The 22882-nt window shown below is 42.1% G+C and overlaps 1 protein-coding gene across 3 annotated transcripts in view; it reads left to right on the forward strand.

Annotated features, from left to right (window-relative positions):
• Positions 1–8755: 8755 nt before the first annotated feature.
• The window catches only part of BDNF (brain derived neurotrophic factor), a 46525-nt gene continuing 32398 nt past the window's right edge, over positions 8756–22882 (forward strand). The window contains exon 1 of one of the 3 annotated variants that reach the window (XM_073347787.1): positions 8756–8891. In XM_073347787.1, the coding sequence (XP_073203888.1) occupies positions 8889–8891 (3 nt within the window). In that variant the 5' untranslated portion in view covers positions 8756–8888. Of the gene's footprint in view, positions 8892–9681; positions 9965–10007; positions 10101–22882 lie in introns of those variants that run through there. The other 2 variants (XM_073347790.1, XM_073347786.1) reach the window with 2 other exon arrangements.

Raw genomic sequence — 22882 nt, forward strand, 5'->3', positions numbered from 1 at the left:
GTGTAATGCTCCAGCGCAGTTCAGGAATCTCATTGCCGCAAATCTATCCCGTCTTGCACATTGCAGAGAGTCACAGTCCTGCATAGCAGCTGACGATTAATGGCCCTGCATACTTGCATGACAATGGCCCTCACAGTGGATTTTCTAACTCCAAAATGATTTCCCACTGACTGGTAGGAATCTGGTACCAATCTGGTATTCCAAGTTTCCACATTGCAATTGCCACTTGCATCTCCACTGTCAGTGGAGCTCTCATTTTGGTTTCTCTACGTTGGAGGGCTAGGACAATCTCAGCACACAGATCTAGGAAGGTGACCTTGCACAGCAGAAATTACTGAAGCCACTGCTTGTTATCACAAGCCTGCATTACAATGCAATCCCACCAGTCAGTGCTCATTTCTCAGGCCCAGTAGCAGCACTCCATCATCTGCAGCTGCTCTGTGAGTGGCACCAACAGCCTTGAATTGGTTCTTGCTGTATCCCACAGCAATCTATCCTCCAAGAAACTCTTATGTTCCCCACTGATTTGGTTCTTCTTACAGCCCTGCAAATACCAGGGGATCATGCAATGCTTATGACAATAGTGCAGAGCTGAGCAGACTCTATGCTTCTGTCAGAACTCATGGACAGTGAGGAGGGCCATGAGGGTTCATGGTATTTTTAAAAAGAGCATGAAAATTATGAGATATAGATGACATTATGGGATGGAGACAGTTGCACACTGGGAAGTTTCTCCCACTCACCCCCTGTGTGACTCATTTCTGCCCCACTGTGCATTTCCAAAACTTCCAAAAAGACAGTGTGCAGGATGGTGGCCAGTTGCACACTAGGATACCTACCTGTAATACACTGCATTGCACATCGACACAAGCACACCTGGTGAGTATGTGCAGCACCCACGTGAGCCGAGAATGCATATACACAAGTGATACTAACTATGGTGGCTTTGCTGATGTAACTTGCATCAACGAAAGTTTGTAGTGTAGACATGGCCTCAGTCAGGGGTATGAAGAAAAGCATGCTCCTAACTGACACAGCTATGCCAACAAAACTCCCAGTGTAGACACAGCTATGCCAACAGAAGAGTGCTTTTGTTAGCATAGTTAAGTCATTCAGGGAGAAGATGTTCCCACACTGGCAGAAAGACTCCCATCAGTGTATGCTGTGTCTCCGGTAAGGGGCTACGCCATCATAGCTATGCCGCCATAAACTCTGTAATGTAGACATACCTTGAGTGTGTATTTTCCTCAATGGATATATTTATTCCCAGGTACCACATGCTTCTTGTCTCCCTAATTAAGGGCCCACACCTACAGTTGTTACTCACTCACAACTCCCACTGAAGTCAGAGGGGCATTTGACTGTAGGTAGATTGTAGTATCAGGCTGTGTATAAATATTCTCTTTTAGACACCAATTCAGCAAAGAACTAAAGCATGCGCTTAACTTTTATGAACATGAATAGTTCCATTGACTTCAATAAGACTATCCATGTGCTTCAAGTTAGCAGTACGGAAGTTCTTTACTGAACCAGGGCCTTACTGAACACTCCTAAAGAAGCCCTCATGGCAGATCGGTTGATAATTTAATTTCCTATTAGGGTATCCCATTTTTCCACAAACAGATTACTTGTAGGGTTAAAAGAAGCAAATTGAACCAAGCACCAGCTAAAAATGGTTGGTTCATATTTATGTTTTTGTATGATTGTCACTGTGGTTACAAGAAGAAAAATATTTACCTTAATACCAAAAGAAAGAGTCCACTATTGTTTCAAAGAATCCAGTAATCAAGTTGCAATAGTAACAGATTACTGCTGTCATGTTTCTTTTTTCCCCAGGTTCTGATTTCTCTGCCTGTCTCTGGTTTTATTCTAGTAAGAGATACCTACTGGCTCACTTTGCTCAGGTCATCTAGGAGAACTTATATGGGCCAATAGTTTCCATTACATTTAGCTCTTCTCTTGTCTTTTGCAGCTAAATGAAATGATATGGTCTGAACTCCACTGGAGTCAGTGAAGTTACACCAGGACAAAATGTGTCCTGTTATTTAAACTGCATCATAGAAGCCTGCCACAGTGGTATTTGCTATCTGAATAACAATAAGTAAATAAATAAATAAATAAATAAAGCAGTTTAATCAACAGCTTTATAACAGCTGGTAGGCAAATAAATATTTGATATAAAAATATCAGACTAGCTCCTAAACCCTCACTCAGGTCCCTTTGTGCTTCCAGAGCAATGCAAAGGAACCCGAAGCCAGTCATAAGTGGGCCGCTGAGGAATCCCCCACTGTGAGAAAATTCTCAGCTGATGCAAAGCCAGCAGAGCCACTTTACACCAACTGCTCTCCCTCTCACTCTAGCATATAGAGCTAGATCTGGAGTGCAGCAAGCCGAAGCCAACAGAGCAATCCCTAATAGACTGTCCCAACCCGCCTAGGTTAAAGCGGCCCTGAGGCTACTCTGAAATTTGCTACGGGCTATTTTGGCCCCTGGGCAGTCCCAGCATTGGGAGAATTGGAAAGGTAGCCTAATGTGAGCCATCTTTGTGTGTCCCTTGCCCAGCTGTGCCAAGCGTCAGCATGAGCTTGGCAGCGGAGAGGAATCAGACCATATAAAATAAAATTTTAAATGAATCATGGAATATATCTCGCTTCCATTCTGACACTGAACTCCCTCTTACATCCAGTCCAGCTGAGACTGGCTCAAGCTAAGATCCTAGTTCTGTATTGCTTACTGAAAGTTTTGGCTGGAGAAGGATTACAGAAACAGGCACAAAATACAACCATTATAAAGTCTTCCTGAAATAGCTTACAATCTATTTTGTTTTTAAATAACAGAACCTAACTTCTCTTCAAACTATGAATTAATTGTGAGTCCATTAAAGGGTGTTCTCTGTGTACCCCAAGCTGTCAAAGTAACAAGTGCAGTGCCTGAGGCTTACTTAATACATAATATTTCCTGATATTCAGGGAGACTACAAGAAAACAGAAACATTCTGGTGCTTTGAAGGAAGACTATGCCTTGGTCGGAGGAGTAGCTAGTATCTAAGTGGGATGAGGACTCCTGTTGATTTTCATGTGCATGGTACAAGGATGGAATGTACTGGTTTTCAGGCTGATGCAAAAAAGGGAAACTACATCAGGGATAAAAGAAGCTAGAGAATAAAGATTGCTAACTTTGCCTGCATGTAGAGCATAGTAAAGATGAACACAACAGGACAAGACAGACTTTGGGGAAAGGCGTCATTGAACAAACTCCTGTATGCTGTTGGGCAATTACCCTTGTAGTGGTATAGGATACAGGGAGCTTATCCATTCCTCACAACAGGGCAAGATTCCAAATCTATTCCTGAAAAGAAACTAGGATACCACCCTAATTGGGGCACTGTGACTCCAAGAGACGTGGTCTACTACCTTAGATACCTGTCAGACTCTGATTGTGTGGCACACGTTGAAGAACCCACACACACACACACACACAAAAGATGCTTTACCAAAATGTTAAAGTTGTTTTTAATCTTCCAAAATACATGTTCAGTTTAATCAAAAGGTTTAGAAATGGTCTAATTGTGAGATTTAAAGCTAAAAATGTGAAAGCATGAAGATTCTTTATGTATTTGGAGTTACAGGTCAGGTCAAATCAGCCCTCTAATGGGACTGTAGTTATAACCTTCACTCTGAAAATCTACTTCTCCATGCCAAAGCCTACCTGTCTTCAGCCCCAAGACTGAAATCCTGGTCTTACAGAGCCAAAAGTGCTACAAAGGAAGATCTCTGTTAGCTATCAGCTATAGAATGACACCTTACGTTCTTTCTAAGCTGCAACCAGCCAAATGAGGGTAATATGCTCTCACACATAGAGATATGTGTCAAAGCCTGCTTCCAAAGAAGTCAATGCAAAAACAAACTCCTATTGACAACAACAGGAGCAAAATTAGGCCTATAACTGCAGCTTAAATCAGTGGGAGCATGATTTTGCCCCAAACGATCCATAACAAAAATGAGTATCTTTGCTTTATTACAGTCTAGTCTCTTGTGATAGCTGCACAAGAGTTTTAAAGGAAAGGTAACTGTACGGAAAGTTGAAGAATTAGCAACAAGCTACTTTTGAGCTACAGGGAGACAAAGAAGGGTTGGCCAATTTCAGACTGTTAAATCAGAGGAATTTCTAGAGACAAATAATTCAAAAACAACTGGAAGTTTCCTCAACCTTTACAGAAACGTTTTCTTTTGCCTTCAAAGTAAATGTGGCAATTCTCAGGTTAAACTAATTTTTTCGAAACAAAAGAGAGGCAAAAATAGGGCTTTCTAATAAGGGTAGCACTTTCCTCCTTAACTGTGGAAATGTTGCCGCATATGTGAAGGATATAAACAGGAGGAAGGAAGGACAGCAGTTACAAGGAGGTATAACTAAGAGCAACTGGATAAAATAAAGAGAAAATTTCTGCTGAATAACAGGAGAAAATGGTAAGATATATTAGTTCAAGGGGAATTGAGGGAACCCTCATAGCATGGGATATTTAAATCTAGGCTAGACAAATCACTAGAGAAAGTACTGCATGAAACAATATTTCATCAGTATGGGGACTGGATAAATGTTAAGTGATAGGTGTTTTCTGTGTTTAATCTGTGTCACTCTTTGATGGATAAAGCAATGTCATTGTAAAGTACTCTTTCCTAGCAAATATGTCATTAGTCTGCTTGCTTCTAGAAAGTCCTCAGATAAAACCTTTGTTTCAGGGAACTTTCTTAACTTTCTATCAGTGATTCACCTATACCATTTTAACATTTTGAGATGAAGCTGATCTGAGCCATATGCCTTCTTAATTTCCACTCATCTGTTCTAATGTGGCCTGAAATTTCTTCACTATCTTTCCTGTCGTAGAAAATGTGTATGTCATAATACTTTTGGCCAATATATCCCCTGTGAACACTAATGTGAGGAATTTATTGCAATTTTTGTATTCTCTCTCCTTCCTCCTCCACCTCCATCTCTTCTTCCTCCATCACTAAATAATTCCTGTTGCCTCTTACAAGCCCTATTGATTCCATCAATTACCTTTTGCTCTTTTATATACTTGAGCAGCATTCTCATTACTGCCTTGATTGTTCTATGTGATCTATTCTAATTCTTGGGGGCTGACCGGATTGAAACATTGTAGACCAAATCCTGCCTTCAATTACCCCATGCCTAATTTGGCCCAGAGAGAAAAGACCACACTTTCTGCTAGTGTAAATCAACATATCTCCATTGAAGTCAATGGGACTATGTTGATTCACCATAAATAAGGGCCTGGCTTAGAAGCTTTTCAAGATAGCTTTCTAAATGAGTATGTGTGTGTGTTTGTGGCAGCATACCTCATCAGTTTGCCTCAGGAAATAAAAAAGTCAATGGCTGAAAAAAACCAAGAATATCCAAATACATTCACTCTATGGATTCTTACTGAAAGAGTTGACACTTGGGGTTTTAGTCTATGCTCTAAGGCAGTGTTCGTTTCATCTGTCCTACTCATGGGCCAGGTTTTCTTTCCTTCTCTGGTAATTAGGAATTCTCTCACTTTTAACTTTACTAAATGGATGCAATCATGTGATCCTGACATTCCAAATGACTAAGACCTTAAAGAGGAAATGTGGCTACATACACATTGATGAGATGAGGACTGACTAGCTGGTCGTAAAAGTGTTGTAGGTACAGTGCTTGTATTTGTCCTTACCAGTGGTGTGGCTGGAGCTTGCTTAAATGAGAGACTGGATTTCTAGACCTGAAAAGTAAGTGGGAAATGGAAAGAACTGCTAAAACTAATACTGCACTAATAAAATCATCCACCTAAGATCATGGAGGAATTTATCATGTATCTATAGTTGGGCTAGAACTTTTAGGCCTATACATAATTTCATGTAATCAAAAATAAGATTTCTTGTGTTTTCATCTCAAATATAGAAACCACTGAATTAAGATTCCATGGGTCTAAAGATATTCCCTTAGTAAACTGCACATCAACACATTCAGTACAATACATCAATTTTTGAAAACTGAAGCTCCCTACCAAATAACCAACACTGTTTATCTTTAAAATATGGCTTGGATTTTTGAAAAAGAAATGTTTGTCACTTCAGAATATTTTATGGGTGAAGGTTCACAAGGCAAATGAGAGAAGTGGGTATAGTCATAATTTGACGATAGTCTAATGCCAACACAAGATTTTATGCATAATTCCTTCTTGTAGCATGCTATGCAAAAAATCATGATTGGCTCTTAAGGAAGAGGCTCAGCAATGCTATTCTGGGCAGCTTTGCTAGAGACCCTTTTAGTTTTTCCACAACATCTTGCACCCAGGACAATGAAGAGAGGGAAGATGCCAGCTGTACCAGTCTTAGGGCAGCATCTGCTGGTTATTCCATGGATCAACATAAATGGTTGTCATGGAAGATGCTGTTTGCTTTGTCTTTGTCTTCCAGACAAAGCAAACTGTTGAATCAATGACTTTCAGAGCCGGGGTGGGGATGGGGGAAAGCACAGGAACAACCATACAAAATTCAAATAACATCCCATGATGATAAACATGGGGGAGGCCCAATGAACCTTAGATCAAATTAACACCTCTGCATCTTGCATTTGGATAGTATTAGAGAATAACAGCCAAAAACTTAGAGACTGTCTGTGGATCCCCAACTTAGTCTGATCAGACTGTAGTTTAACTCCAGTACTCCTCCAAATATAGAGAAATATTCACTCAAGCTATCATTTTTAGGAAAACTTGTATATATTTAGAAGGGGTTGTTTTTCCCATGCTTTTTGAGAGCTAGGATGGATTGGAAATTACCAAATAAATAAGAAAACAGCTATGGAAGGCAAAATAATGAAACTTTAACACATGCAAGCCTCTATAGAAATGATAGTTGGGATTTATTTTCTACTGGGGAGAAATTGCACTTAGATCAAGCTGCTGTAAAGAATAATTCATAGCATTGTATTTTATATGATCATATAACTTAACAAGGTTTCTTTCCTTAAATAAATAAATAAAAATGAAACATAAAAGACAACAAGTTTTCTGCTCTGGGTATCCTGATGTGAATCAAGATGAATATGTAGTTTACTAATCAGGTTAGTTTTGGTTAAAGGGATGCAACAATTTGGATTTACAGTGGGCACTGGTTGACATTGCAGGCATTGACACGATCAACACAAGTTACAGCTGGATTCTTTTTGCAGTATCAGAGTGACCGGTGGCAACATAGTGGAAGTTATGTATTTTTTAGGACCCAACAAGTGAAAAATGAGGGGGGAAAAACCCCACCAACAGAATTCATACTACACTTAGTACTTGAACTATGGGGGTTGCCTTGACATACCTTCATGATGACTTTTTAAGTTAATCTAAGGTGTCTGTCTTTGTATTGCTGGGGGGGAGGGGGTGACATGGAGCAGTGTCAATGAAGTACGTTGGCATGTATCCACCACATCAGGTGCAATATCCATCACTAGAACTGTATCTATGGTTGTTTCTTAAGCAACTCTCCATCAGTGAATCCACCTTACTATTCCCTTCGCTTTTAAACTATATCAATGTTATCCATTAGCTTGGATGCTTTTCTACCTTCTGACTAAAGCTTTTGTAATCTAGTGCCCATTCTGTTCTGAGAGCCCCTTGACAGATAGCCACCAGCCATCCGTGCTCAGCCTCACCACGCTCAGCAACCCTTATTTCAAACAATACACATAATTGGATTAACTAAATTGCAGCTAATCAATTTACTGGAAGAGGAGACACTGAATGATGCGAAGATGTTTCTCTGGGTAATTCCACGGAGCTAGCTCCGAGCGCCAATTGGGTTATTTCACAGCACAAGACGCCAAGTTGGCTATACGAGTGTCGTTACTCACATTTAAAGCCATTACAGTATCTTAGATGCAGCGATAACTTCATTCAAACTCCGTCACTAGACAGAGGCTGAAATCCCCATACTTTTGGCTGCAACTTTTTGTTCTAATTAAGAAAGCTAAAACACTCAAGGTCCAGGAAGAATGTTTCTTGCTCAGTTGAAAAACAGATCAATCTCCCTCATGCTAAAGTCTTGTAGTCAGAGGTCGCTTGCTTATCCAGACGTTCCCCAGGAACATCAGACACAGATCTTATTTCACAACGCTGTGTCAAAAGGAGAGTGGGAAAGAGAAGTTTATTCAGAAGTTCTGCTTTTGTAAATTACAAGGGTTTCCAAGTGACCCACTCTTGATAACTGTACATATTCCTCCTTTGGCTACACTCTGCAGGAACTAGTATGCAACAAGTCCCGGGAGTGCTTTCCGTGTTAGCTAGAGTGAACGTGACACTAAAAAGCCAAATGTTTCCTTACCTGTCACCAATGCAAATCTCCAGAGCCAGCTCATCTTGCACAGCCCCAGGTGCGAGTCAGGAGGTTGTCGGAAAGTGATCTGGAGGCTGAGTTTATTGTATAGAGAGTGTCCAGAAAAGACTTTCCTCGGGAACTTTCTGTCAAACTCCCAATTTACTGGGAGGCGGTTAGTGTCACGTTTTATACCATGTTAGTTTGTAATCACTGGTAACCTCTCTCATTCATTAAAATCACGTAAGAACTCAAAGGGAAACGTGTCTCTGAGCTAAGGCGTTTGCGTAAATCTTTAGGTTTTTTAAAATCCCTGCCAGTTGCATTCTGTCTTCTGTAGTCACCAAGGTGGTGGAGAGTTTAAGCTTGCGGATATTGCAAAGGGTTATTAGATTCATAAGTCACACCAAGTGGTGGGCGATCCACTGAGCAAAGCAGAAGTTCTCACATGATGACTTCAAACAAGACACATTACCTTCCAGCATCTGTTGGAGAGACTGGATTTTAAGACACTTCTGTCTCCAGGACAGCAAAGAAACAATGGTGAGTACCAATAAAAAATCTCTTTCTATAACTGCAAAAAATGTTTGAGACGTTGCTTAACAACAGTATCTAATCTCATGGCTCAGCTTTCTAGTACCTAATATGCCAAAGAATACAACCCACTGAGGCCGGGTGAATTGTGTTTTAGACAGTATAACTTTAATTGAAATGCTCTTTAAGATTGCGATGCAAAGACTGCGTATAACAAACTTGGAGCTGGGGACCTGGAATATCTGAGTGCTCAGTGCTGATGGCTCTGTCAAGTTCTCCTCTCGTTCACCTTTTCTATATGGGCATAGAGTCTGATTTATGTGTGGCATATGTGGGTATTTCCTTGACATTTGTATGCACCATTGATAGAGAGTTAATGCAAGGAACTATAATGGCTACAAGGAGCAGCATCCCAATATTAAGAACCCTGGGTCTATCTACAGATGCTGGGGGGAAGGGGAAGAGAAAGAAGTCCATAAGTGAATGCAGCCGATAATGAAATGGGTGATCCTCTTGCAAAGCAAAGGGTCCAGTCAACATGTGATCATCTATTAACAGGACGGCTTTGGCAAGGCAATATTCACGTGACAAAGCGTGGGAAATGAACGGAACTGTCTAAAGCGGTACCAAGTGTCACTTAATTAAAGTATAGGTTTTAGTCCTTTTCCACCTGGAGCACCCTGTGCAGTCCTGGGAGCGCTGGGGGGAAAGGGGGTTCGATCAGTACCTTGGACAGGGGCACTGGGTTAGGCAGAGGTGGGAGCACCCCAGGTATCTGCCTCGACTCCGGAGTGAATCCTGTAGCCCTTAAAAGGCGGCTATCCCTGAACATCAGCTTACACTGAAAGATCAGGCTGAAGGAGAGACTCTCGTTTAGGAAGCTGATCGCACTTGTAACCAAGCCCCAGTTCTGTCGCCTCTTTGGAGCTGGCTGAAGTTGCATTCCTAGCGGCGCAGGCTGGAATAGGGGGCAAAAAGAGTCTTGCAAGCTCCGGGGGTTGGTATAACGGTGTCAACTTTGGGAAATGCAAGTGTTTATCTCCAAGATCTAGCCACTGCTTGTGGTGTTAGCTGTGACTAAGGTAAGCACAGGGGTGCTAACCCCCTAGCAACAACACCTCTAGCTGCTAACTGTCTATTATGTGGGGATTGTTTCCTGCTCTTTGCCTAGTTTTGTTACCTTTGTTGCTGACCTGTGTGTGGAAAGGAATAGAAAAGGTAGGAGAATCTTTATGAGATTTCACTGAGACTTAAGTTAACTTGTATCTGTTTAAATCTAAGAATCTCTTTTCTCTCTGTGTGTGCATGCTTTAGATAAAGATTAAACTGATCTTTAGATAATGAGATGCCGCTGATCTTTAGATAGAGATGTAACTGATCTTTAGCTACACAGAGCTTAACTGATTTCTAGATAGATCACTGATGCATCTATGTGTGTTACATATGATAGTATGCAAGAACTGTGCATGTCGCTTAGAGTGTTGCTAAATCAAGATCTGTATCTACTTTGCTATAATTAAAACGGGGAGCTTCTGAAATTAACAACACTGAAGCCTTAACGCAAAAAAACAATCGGAGACCATTCTGGTGAGCCTTCTGCTCATCTATCTCTTTCCCCCCCCCCCTTCGATTCTTCCTACGTAGAAATGTAGCTAATAATATTTAGTCTCCGGGCTAAAAATAAGCTCTGGAAAGTCAGCAGTTTGGAAAAGCAGCAGCAGTAGCAGAAGCTTCTCGCAGGTAGCGAGGCTCCGGGGGTCTCCGGCTCTTTAAGGGGGCTGTTCTCTCAGACACACAGAGAGTTTATTTGTCTTTCCCCCTCTCGCGCTTCCCCCAGCACTTGCCGGAGCGGAGTGGGTGTCATTCCACCAGTGCACGGGGATCGGCTCGGAGGAGACTCGCCTTCCCTGCCTTCTCTCCCCCTAGCCCGGTTTCAAGTCAGTCTGCCCCTCTCGGTGCAAAAGGAGCCCCGTGGGTCGGGGCTGGGGAGGTAGATCCCCGGGGGCGGCGTAGAGGGGGGGAGGGAGGGAGGCAGTGCAGCTGGGGAGAGGGGCGTGCAATGCCTTCTCAGCCTCCCAGGGAGGATCGAGCTGCTACACATCCAGTAGGCGCGCAATGGCTTTAACTGGGGAGGCAGAGCCTCGCTCGGTGGAAACCTCTCGCCTCGGCTTCCCCCGCGCGGTAGCAGTGCAGGCTCAAGGCGCGGGGCCCTGGGAGCCGGGGGCGGGCGAGGAGGAGGAGGGCGAGGGCGAGGGCGGGGGGTGTCTCCGAGAGTCACGAATCCGCTTCGCTGCGCGGACGCTGGCGGTTCACGCGCAGCCCCTGGCGCCCTCCGCAGCCGGAGCAGAGGCGGCTGCCCGGGCCCCACCCCAGGGGCCGACCCGCTCTTCCCCCGCAGAGCGGTGATTCCCCTCGCCGGAGCCCTTTGTTCTCGGGTCACCTGCGGGCTCCGGCTCGCCCCTGGGTGGGCGCCCCCCGCACGCCCCTCCCCGGGGACTGGACGCTTTCCTGCCCCCTCCGGCAGCACCGCGCTCGCGTAGCTCGGGGAAGAAGGGAGTAGCCCGCGCCGGCTGGGCGATTTCACAACGGGGTGTGGTTACAACACACACACACACACACACACACACGCGGCAGGGAGGCACGGGGCGCCCGGCTCGGCACGCAAACGGGGGGAGAGGGGGTGACGGTGATTGGGCCTCCCCCCCCCCGGAGCCCTGTGGGGAATCGAGCCAGCGAGCCCTGTGGGAACTGCCTCCTCTCCTCTCTCAGCTGTGTCGGAGGGGGGATTTCTGCTTCAGCGGATGCAATTCCAAAGCGTGCGGCGAAGGAACTCCGAGGCACCAGCATCACCGCCACCTCCCACCTGCCCAGCTGGTGCCGCTTTAAATACGGCTCGGCAGGGCTTGCAAGCTGGAACAGGAGACTCATGACGGAGGGGGGGAGCCGTTAAAGGCGCAGCGCTCCCTTTCCTTTCCCTTTACCTCCCATGGCCTCCCAAAATCTAACTCACAGGCGGGGAAGAGGAGTAAATATTGTGACACTCCGCACTGCCCGGATTGATACGGAAAAAAATCGGCTGTCAGTCTGAATTGCGGAGTTCGCTTGCCTAGTGGGTTGCGAATCCCTGCCTCAGACTAATACAGTGGCTAAGGTTTCCCGTGAATGCATCGGTAAGGGAGGTATTATCCAGTTACCGTAGCTGCCAATTTATCTGACAGTTGAACCGAGAAAATTGTAGGGCTGCTGGTGGTGTTCTGGGAGGAAGGGAATTTTCTTACTCCAACAGGAGACATAGTTCGCCGTTCCTGATGCGACGAACCTCAGGCTAATCCAAAGCAGTGTCATATAACTCTTTACTCAACAGCCCTTGTCGCTTGTGATAGGGGGACTTGATAAACAACCTCCCTGGAAAGGTACTTTGTAAATATTACACCCAATGTTCAATACGGACACCGAATTCCGCAAATAAAGCTAAAATGGAAATACGTTGTTCTAATATACATAAGAAAACAATCAGAGTTTGAATGGTTAACACACACACACCCCACTTCCTCCTCAGAAAACAAATACAGCAATCCCCTGGGACGTCACGCATATTATTGTTTATTACATTTTCAATCATTAACGTCTAATAATCTAGCTCCCCTACTGGAGAAACACTTGATGAGAGTCCTGGACTTGGTTGTAGAGGAGTCAGTCAACATCTCCATGTTCCTCCATAGCACAATGACACAGGGAACTGGCTGCTGAGGTTTACTATGAGGGTTGTGAGTTGAGGATGGGCAAGTGGGGGGGGGGGGTTTGTTGTGATCTGCATGTTTTTCCCCCATTTCCTGCACTTGCTTCTGAAACTTAACCTTACTCGGAATGCCAGCTAACCCAAAATAAGAAGCATTTATTAACCAAACACAAGATGGTGGGAGACCAGACAAGAAGAGGTCAACATCAAAAGTGTTCCCTCTTCATCAACTGGTTTTAATGAACTCCCCTAATCTGCAATTTCCTTTAACTTAAAATCATCTTTAACCCCCCTTCCCAACTAGAGTTTTCCCTTTGTCACCCAGGGATTGATTTACTATATGGACACCTCTATTGTTAATTAGTTGCTGTGTTCCTTGCTAAAACTCATCGAATTCCAAAAATAAATGATTCTGTCATACCTTATGTTGCCAGGGAGTTTCTATTGATGTGATTCTTTTACTCCATGGATAATTTTATATATTTCCATCTATTTTAACTGTACAACTGTTACTTCTAGCTCTTGAATATTCTTTTTTCCCACATTTCTCTCTTGCTCTCCCTCTCTCTTCTTTAGCCAAATTCTACCCATTCCTGGTAAAGATCAGTGGACATGGGATGTCTCTAACAAACAGGACTGGGCCAAATTCGGATACCCTTTCTCCCACTGGGCAATAAATTACTCTGCAAGTAGTGTTCTCACTCTGTATTGATTCCAAATGCCCTTTATGTAGGTAGCACCAGCCAAAGGGAAGTATGTTCTTTCTGCATATGACTAGACATGAGGCTAAATATGGCTCCTTCCTTTTGGGCATAAGATTAGATGGAGATCACAGAATGCAGCATTTTTCATGCTATGCTCTTTGTGAAATTAATATACCCCATGCACAATTTAGGATAACAGATTGGGGGGTGAGGCCAGCAAAAATGGCAACACTGTCTTTATTGTGGAAATATGCAATCTGGAAAAGCAAAGATTGAGAACTAAATGATTGAATTTGTAATCCCCCTTGCCGTTCATGTTCAGTGAATCAACCTAGCCACGCAAATTGTGGACACATGATGAATTAAAAGACTTTGTAGTCTTGGCTATTAGAATTTGATACCCATTCTCAGAATAACGGCTCATAGAAGTGCAAGTCTGTCCTAAGGGACACTTCTGTTTTCAGTCCCAGCTTCTGCCCCCCGGTTACGAGGCTTGTATTTCCATGAGGCTCCAGCCAATGAGGCTGTCACCACCCTCACCCCTTCCGTCTTGTGGCAGCCCCATTATCATACATACTGAGAAGGCACCAGGGGCAAGTGGACACCAGACCACATATGACTGAACATGCCACATGTCTCTGGGACAGGCTCTGACTAATACCAGCGCAGTGCAAAAAACATGAACAACGTCTGTGACTTCCTACACCCACATGCCAGAGAGATTCTATGCAGTGATTGCTCTGCTTAACTGAAAATATCTCTGAGAAATTCTCTTGCAAATGTATGGCCAGAAAAATATACTAGCCAGCATGGAGTGCGCATAACAACTGCCCACCCATTTTCATTATTTCACAAATGTGTGGTGCGTGCTTGTGAGTGTCAGCATTAACATTTCCATCTGTTTCTGTATTGTTTCTATTCTTAGTTGATATATGTTGGGTGTAGGTGTCTGAAAAGGATTTTTCCCTTTTCTGGGTTTCATGAAAGAATAAATGAGAGCCAAGTGCTAAAATAAATTGATTTGTGAATTTGACTAGGGCAATGTACAATAGAAAAGATTCTGGACGAACCTGTGAATTAATAGGAGTCTGCATAAGTAAAGATCTCAGGGTTTGGGGCCTTTGTGTGCTGCTAGGAAGTCCTCTGCTGAGCTCACTGGTATAAAGAGTAAATAAGTTAGAAATATAATTCCCACAGTCACAAAGGAACAATGTCTTTGCCTGACTTTCTCACACTTGCAGAATGTGCAGTATCAGTTACTAATATTTTGGCCTCCTTCTGTGCTTGCAATTTTTGGGCTCAGTTTTTCAAACCATTTATGCACATGACTACCTTTCTTTATCTGCTTAGTCCCACTCAGCTCTTTAGGGCAATCTCTATGGGACTATGTGCAGGAATAAAGTTATCCCATGTTTGCGTGTTTGCAGGATTAGGCCCTTAGTTGCATATATGTTTTCAAATCTTCTGTTGTCCATGTACTCATAACTTTGGCAAACAGAAGACTCTACATACTATATATAACTTAAACCCTGTATGGGTCTTCCTCTGTGGCAAAATTGAACATGGCTCTGTTGCCACTAAGGCTAATAGAAGTTTTGCAATTGGCTGCAACAGGAGTACAGCCTGATCCCATTGACTGTATATTGCACTTTCTATTTCTGCTTGAATGTAATAACAAAGGACAAAATCTTCTGGGCTACTTAGGAAAAACTCCTCCTATTGACGTCACTGACAGAGATAGGCCTGATTCTCACCTCTGAGCTATCACTGGGCTCCCCTGCTTCCCAGGACAGCTAGGGGTCATTTCTGTCCCTGACAGACCTTAAAGCAGCCTCCTGGCTGCTTCTTTGAATAGGACTGATTTGTAATGGTCCCACACTGGCTGACAATCACCCTAATGCAGTGCATGCTGGCTACGCCCCTTCCAACCACAATACACTTCCTGTGTGCCAGGGGCTAAAAGAAATTTCTGTAGAACAAGCTCTATGGCAACTATCGGATTCCCCACATTTCGTGAAGCTTTATAGGCCCTTTGTGCCCCTGGTGCATTAGTGTGGGACATTAGCAAAGGGGCAAGAAGGGGTTAGGATCTGTCCCTATGAATTTACATTTACATTATAATTCCTCCCCAGCCCCCCTCCCCCATTTCCTTCACCCACTTTTTGTGTGGTGGTAGGAGCGGTCCAGTCTATCTGACTTTCTTCAGACACAGCACACAGAAACACAATTTAACAAGATGGATATTCAAGCCACATATTATAGCCTCCAATTTATTTTGACATTCTATAAGGAGGATTAAGTAACATGTTCATTAAGTTATAACTTTCTCACTAGTTTGCCATTTAAAACCCTTATTGAATGTACCACATGTGGAAAGAATGAATTCCCTCTTGAAACAGGAAGTAGACTACAAACATCTGAAGTGAATGCATTGGTTAGTGATGTTGGAAATACAGAGACTTTTAAAGACACAGATCTAACTATGATTGTAAAAAATAATGTTCATTTTTGGAAGGGGCAGGGAGTCTGTATCGAATACAGTTATATGTTTTGTGCATCAAAGGACGTCTAATTATGCAAGTTGTTTCCTTTTTAAAACAGAAGGCACTATACCTTGAAATTCACTGTGTGTCTTGAATAATGCATTAAACAGCCATGGCACTAGATAATTAGATGGACCAACTAAGAGGAATATGAAAGGGGGCTGGTAGCCTCAGAATTACAGAAGGTGTGTGGATATTTTGACATCCAGGAAACGCTAAAGATCTGGCCTTAACTACCTCAGCCTCATGAAGATAATTATGAGGAAATGTGGGTGTAGAAACCTAGGTTATTGCAGCTGTTCAGAACACAATTGGCACAGACACCCACATTGGACATGATTGCCCTTTGATAAGGCAGTTATTGACTTTTTTACAGATGCCATAGCTAAAATGATGTCTTAAGTTTATTGGATGACAGGCTTCTGTCTAGAATGCTGTCATTACAATAAATGTCAAAATACATGCTGAAGTATTCAAGAAACCTTTAAATATTGGTTCCCTCCATCAAGAGTTGAATAGCAAATGACCCCTGAAGTCCCATAAACATGAATATATCTGAGAAGGTACCATTGTGTAAGCAACCCCTGTGCAATGTGAACCTGAGGAAATGTGCAATTTGTAAGAGGCTTGTTTGGGCTACTTTAAAGGAAGAATGGAAGGAAAGGCAGGCAGCATGGTCACTGAACTGGATATGATGAGATCTCAGTATATTCATGGCTGTGCTACTGAACTGCTGTCTGACCTTGGGCAAGTCACAGCATCTCTGTGTGCCTCAGTTTCCCCATCAACAGTCCCCATAACAATACTTCCCCTCCAAATGTAAAGCATTTTGATATACAAGTTGAAAAGTGATATATGAGCCAAATATCTATTTTTATATCTCAGAATTTTTTTTAAATGAGGATTTATTAAGAAACATTCATGAATGTCATCATGAGACTGATGACACTGGAAACTTGTAGCATCTATTCACAGAGCAACTAGGATGTAACAATATAGGTTTATCTATAACCTTCTCTAATGTGTTGCGCTAATATTATAAAGCTATGGGAACTTCAGCATACAATACACATCAGACCCAATCCTGCATACAGATGGCTATGTGAAGTTATTCCTTGCACATCCTGTTAAAACAATACTCTGGAAGCCTGTCCAATGTGCAAGCAAGTGGAACAATGGCTATTATATAGTCTTACTTGTGCTAGTCAGGGATCACTCACCCCTTACCCAACTCTTATCCAGACCTTCCCTAAGAAACAGGAAAAGTGGGTGTATGGGAGGGATTGGCTCAACCCCACTTATGCCACATAGTGGGCATGCAAAACCTGAACTGTTACTCCACTTCCATAACAGGAATAAACTTCCCCTTAGGCAGTTACTTCTGTTGAGGATCTGATGTCAGGCTGTAATGTACCTGAAGATATACAAGTACATTATAGCTGCAGAACTTGCAGCCTGTCTCAACCAGTCCTGTGGGTTAGAGCTTTTTGTCTAACATATATAAATTTGTTATTCTTAGCTTGTTATGTGCTACAGTTTCCTTTCTAGCACCAGGTAAATATTCTTTACCAAATGGGGGGGGGGAGAAATCCCAGGTGTGCAATTAGAACCAAAACACTGAGAAAAATATTAAATTTACAACAAAACATGCTCAACTGCTACTTCCCCACAATGTAACAATTAGCTATTGGTGCAAAATATACCTCATGCATGCATAGTGCATAATATCTCTCTTTGCCTGGGAAGTCTTCCCAATTTCGCCCACAGACAATTACACTGTTTCAATTTTAGTGTCTTTTTTTTTAAAGCAGGCCAAAGTCTGCATGCAAAAATTCAATTACAATTTATATCCTATATTTGTGTGTGCAATTAATACAACTGTATCAGCAAATGGCGCATTACTCATCTCAATAAGCATGAACCTGATTTCTGCATATAATCAGTTACAGTTTACAACTGTGCTTGCATTTGTGTACACAGACCTTGGACTTATAGACTTCTTTGCAAATTTGGCCCTTAAAGTTGAGGATTAGAGCTGGTCAGGAAATGGTTGTTTTTTGCCAAAAGATTTTAAATTTCAAAGTTATTTTTGTTTCAAATTCCTCAAAACAGACCTGTTTTTCAATTTTTTTCAACATTTCCCCATATTTCTATTGAAAACATTATAGAAAATGCTATAAAAATGTTGACAACCAAATGTTATCAAATTTTCAAAATGGAATATTACACAGATGTTAAATGAAGAATGACATTTAAAAAAAGGACAGTTTTTGATCATTTAAAAAAAGCACAGCTGTTTGTCTGAAAAATCTGACCATCTCTATTGAGAAGGTGATGCTAGGCTGATCTAAATTCTAGAATTGGTATTTTCCTGTGAATGTAAGGCTGACCAGATCTCTCAAATATCCTTCATTTCAAGCGATGTCTCTCATTGTAGTCCAGGGGGTACCTGTGTTACACACACATGATGTCCCCTCATTTTTATTGTTGAAAATTAATTACATCCAAAATAATGAAACAAAGGTTACAAAAAGAGTCATTCATACCAAAGGAATGCACCCTACAGCATTCTAAGGAATGCATCCAATGAAGTGAGCTATAGCCCACGAAAGCTTATGCTCAAATAAATTGGTTAGTCGCTAAGGTGCCACAAGTACTCCTTTTCTTTTTGCGAATACAGACTAACACGGCTGTTACTCTGAAACCTAGCATTTTAAGTGTTATTCATAAATAATTTTGTGCCCCTCATTGTGTGTCTTTGTCATGTTATGTGATTTGGACCATGGCGTGGTGAGAGGGATGAGTCCAGCCATGAATCTCTCTATCTGTCTCCTCCTTTCCCCCTCCCACTCCATATCAAATCCATTTGTTTCTTATCCCTCAATAGTTGCCTTACACACAATAGTTCTTCCCAATCCCCAGTTATGTCTGATATCCAGCGACAATAGCACTTTCAACCCACCATCTGCTTTTCTGTTCTCCAGGCCTTACACTTACCTAGTCTCAATCATCAATCTCCCATCCATGGACATTTTCCAGAAGCCTCATTGCTTATCTTGGCTGTAGCAGAGCTCTCTCCTAGATTATCATTCTCTTAAATGTACAGAGGTTTTCCTCAATCTACTGTTCTTGGCACCAAATAATCATTCTATGCTACTCCTTCCCACCTACCTTCCTACTGAAGATTTCTTGCAGGGCTCACAAACATGTATCTAGTAGGTCTAAAATTTTAGGGAGCCCATAAGACATGAAGAGAATTTTTGAGGCATATCTAGAAAAATTTGTTTGATACAGCCAGCATCTTGTAAACATTTATCTGTAAACCTTTATCATCAAGGATGGGAAGGAAATGGGTAGTGTGAGGCATGGAATTCAGGACATCAAGAAAGCTAAAGGAGGTGAACGTTATCAAATTTATTTTCTTCTAGGTTCATACCAATTTTTGACAACAAGAAATGGGCAAGCCAACTGGACAGAGAGCAATAGGTCAAGGCCATAGGAATGTGATGATATGCCTCCCTGCCCACAAGTGGCTATTTCACCAGATGCTATTTCTATATGACAGCTGCCTGGCACATTGATTAACAGAATAGCTTCCTGGCTTTCTTCTGCCAGTACTGTTCACATGGTGATTGTGTGCTATGCCTATTGCCTTTTGAAAACTGGGAGTCAGCTAGAGTTCAGTACATGTTCCCTTAGGAACTACTGGCGATTCTGCAGCCACAAAGCTGAAACTCTTTCAGCTCAGTTTGCCTATGTCTCCTGATCCTTCAGTGTCACTGTCTCAAACTCGGCTTCCCAAAGGCAGGCCAAAATGGCAACAATGTATCCATGTTGCTTTAGCAACTGGCTGAGCAAAGCAAGGTCCTACGGTCAATGTGATGATAGCCTGATAACTTTTGAAGGCTAGGCTACATTTGATGGCAGCAATTAACCCCTCCCCCCATCATAGCTCTGCCCATTGTCTCCAGTAGAGTTTAATATGTTGTCATCTGAATGATTTATCTCGCAGACAGAAAGAAAAAGAAAAAAAAAGAGGGAGCAGGAGGGAATGGGCTGCAAGCATTGGGGGAATGGGGAACAATGGTGTGTGGCAAAGGGAACAAAAAGAACCCTGGACAAGTAGTGGATGTGGGAATGAGGAGACACAAAGAACTTCAACAATGATGGGGAAGAGGGAAATGAGGGGGAACACAGACCCCCTGGCATGTGAGTGAGGACAATTATATGGAGAAGGGTGATGCACAGAGCTCTTGACATGGGAATGAAAGGAGAAATAGGGAGGCAGAGGGGAATCTGGGGCACTCGGAGCTGCTGGCATGGGAAGAAGTTGGAATGGCAGACACATAGAGCACGAGGAAGGAAGCGAGCCGGGGACTGCAGAATTCCTGAACGAGGGGGATGTAGCATACAGGGGTCTTGTGGGGTGGAATGGAGGAATGCAAAGAGCCCCTGGTGTGTGCAATGCACTCAGCCTACAGAAGCAACAGAATGTGCAAAACTTCTAATAGCCTTAACTCAAACCCTGGAATGCAAACCAGCCCATTCTTAAACTTCTTCTAGAAAGAGGCTGCCTAATCTCTAGTAGAGACGCTCCCCAAATTATGCAATCATTCCTTTCCGGAACGCCTTGCATAACTCAAATTTTGCATAAGTCGGAAACGTATACCTGACCATTATGCAAAACAAGCAAACAAAAAAACCCTTCTATTTCTAGCTTAGAGAACTTTTTCCATACATGCGGATTTGCATAAGTCAGGTCTTGAGTAACCCGGGGAACATCTGTACAAAGAATGATACAAAACAAAAACAGCACAACAAAAAATGCCCTCCGTGGACCTACAAGTATTCCTTAACTTTACAGTTTATAGTCCCAGCACACAGATACCAGCATTGCTGTGACACAATCCAGATGTGAGGTAGAAGCACAATGCAAATAACCACACCCAGCACTTCAGACTGTATACACCTAATGCAGCGGTAAGGTGTAGGTTATAAACTGGAACAGGACTTACCTAGGCCACAACCACTGCTGAGCTTGTTTCACTACACTAATTTTCATAAGTGCCATTGCAACTTGGCTTGACAGAGGCTGAATGAGAGTGTGGTACAACCCAAGCAGAATACAGGTACAGAGGCTAAAAGAAGGGATATTATTTTAAAATCTGACTTCCCGCACATAGTGAAAAGAACTTCATGTACTCATAAAGCATTCCTAAACCTTTCATATTTCCATATACCAGTATTACTACAAACAAGCTTTGAGCGGGAAGAGCATTTGGACTATTTGCAAGTTATTTAGTACAAGTGCCATTGCGAGATGGAGACAGGGCAAAACAGGGGTGATTAAAGAGTATTTTTATGGATGGGAACACTGGGCTGTGACCAGCATACTGTCAGTATTTAAAATAGGCCCTCACGCACAGTGGGCCTCATCTTGCAGTCAATACATGAGGAGTCCCACTGATGTTAAAAAGAATCCTGGCATGAGTGAAAAGCTGCAGAATTGGACCCAATATAAGGGGAACAAACCCCACACAGGTAAAAAGTCAATGTTTTTTTGGTAACTGACCTATCCAGATCTTTGATGATGTATGAGTCTCCTGTGCAATCAATAGCAAATAACTTGATGAGAGCAGTTGTCTGCATGTTTATGAGTCAAAACTTCTTGTGGGCTATCAATAAATGGTATCCAAATATTCATGGGCCAAATTTGGCGAGTGCGGCAGCTACTTATACCAAGTCTATCTTTGAGCCAGTGAGTTTATTTTTTCTCATAAATAAGTCACATTTGTTACAGCTTTACTGTATCTTGATATTTAAATTAGACCCTCTTTTCACAATGCTCTTTCTTTACATTAATAAAAATCATTAACACTTAATTAACAAAGTGTTAAGAGAATGCAAATTAGGGATCCTAAGAACAGTAGTTCCAGATCTTTCAAGTAATATTTATTGACAGTTAAACTTCCTAAAAGAAAAAAATGGTGAAATTTTATTTTTAATTGTATAAAATGAATAGCCTCTCGTTAGGAAACTAATTGAAAATAAACCTTTAAATTCTAGTAGTTCTCATTTACTTTATTTGACATTGACACAACTACTTATAAGATGATTATTTAACACCACTAATAAACATTAATAACAAGAAGCAATAGTCAAAATGTCATAATTTACATATGAAGAGATTTCCCTCAGTGCAACTCGTATCTAAAAATGACATGGTCTGAGAGTCTAAGTAACACATTCTGTTGCAATGAGTTTTGCATCAAAACTGTTTTTTCTGTATTTAAAATCCAAGGAAAAAATGTTGAATATTTAACATTCTGTATCCTTTTTGATCTTAATTCCCATCACAGAAGAGCTCTTTAGGCCTCATCAGTGTGCTCTAGGTACAGTATCGGAGTATATTATTCATATTATGAGCTGTAACCCAAATTAGTAAACCAAAGGGGAAAAAGCTATACATGCCTAGAAGGGTAAAGGCTCACACTTGGAAAATACAGCATGGCAAAGCAATGAACAGAAACAAAAATACATATATAATTGTCTACATTCTCTGTAAGAGAAAACAATGTTTAAAATAAAATGCTCAGTTCTGCCCCAGTTTACACTCTATGCATCCCTGTTGCCTTCAATGGTGGTTACATTAATGTAACTACGGACACAATGAGGACAATGTATTGCATATAGCAAAAATAAGGTATAGCTAGAGAGAAAGCAAAAACTAACAAAAATAACAAACGCAATACAAGGAATGAGTATAAAACCAAAAGCTGATTCTTGAAAGCATTCACATTACAGCAGTATAGCAACAGAACGGAAAATAAACAGTGTCCATGGAATAACGGCACAAAATATTATTTACAGATTTACACTTCCTGGGTACTAACCCTTGAACCAGCAAACAAAATGCCTGGTCCAATGTCCCCTCAAGTCAATGGGTACATTTCTAGTCTCTTCTGTGGGCTTTGGATCCCACCCCTAACTCAGACTAAAAGGGATATGGTCAAC

This window comes from Lepidochelys kempii, chromosome 6, assembly GCF_965140265.1.
Source record: "Lepidochelys kempii isolate rLepKem1 chromosome 6, rLepKem1.hap2, whole genome shotgun sequence".
NCBI lineage: Eukaryota > Metazoa > Chordata > Testudines > Cheloniidae > Lepidochelys > Lepidochelys kempii.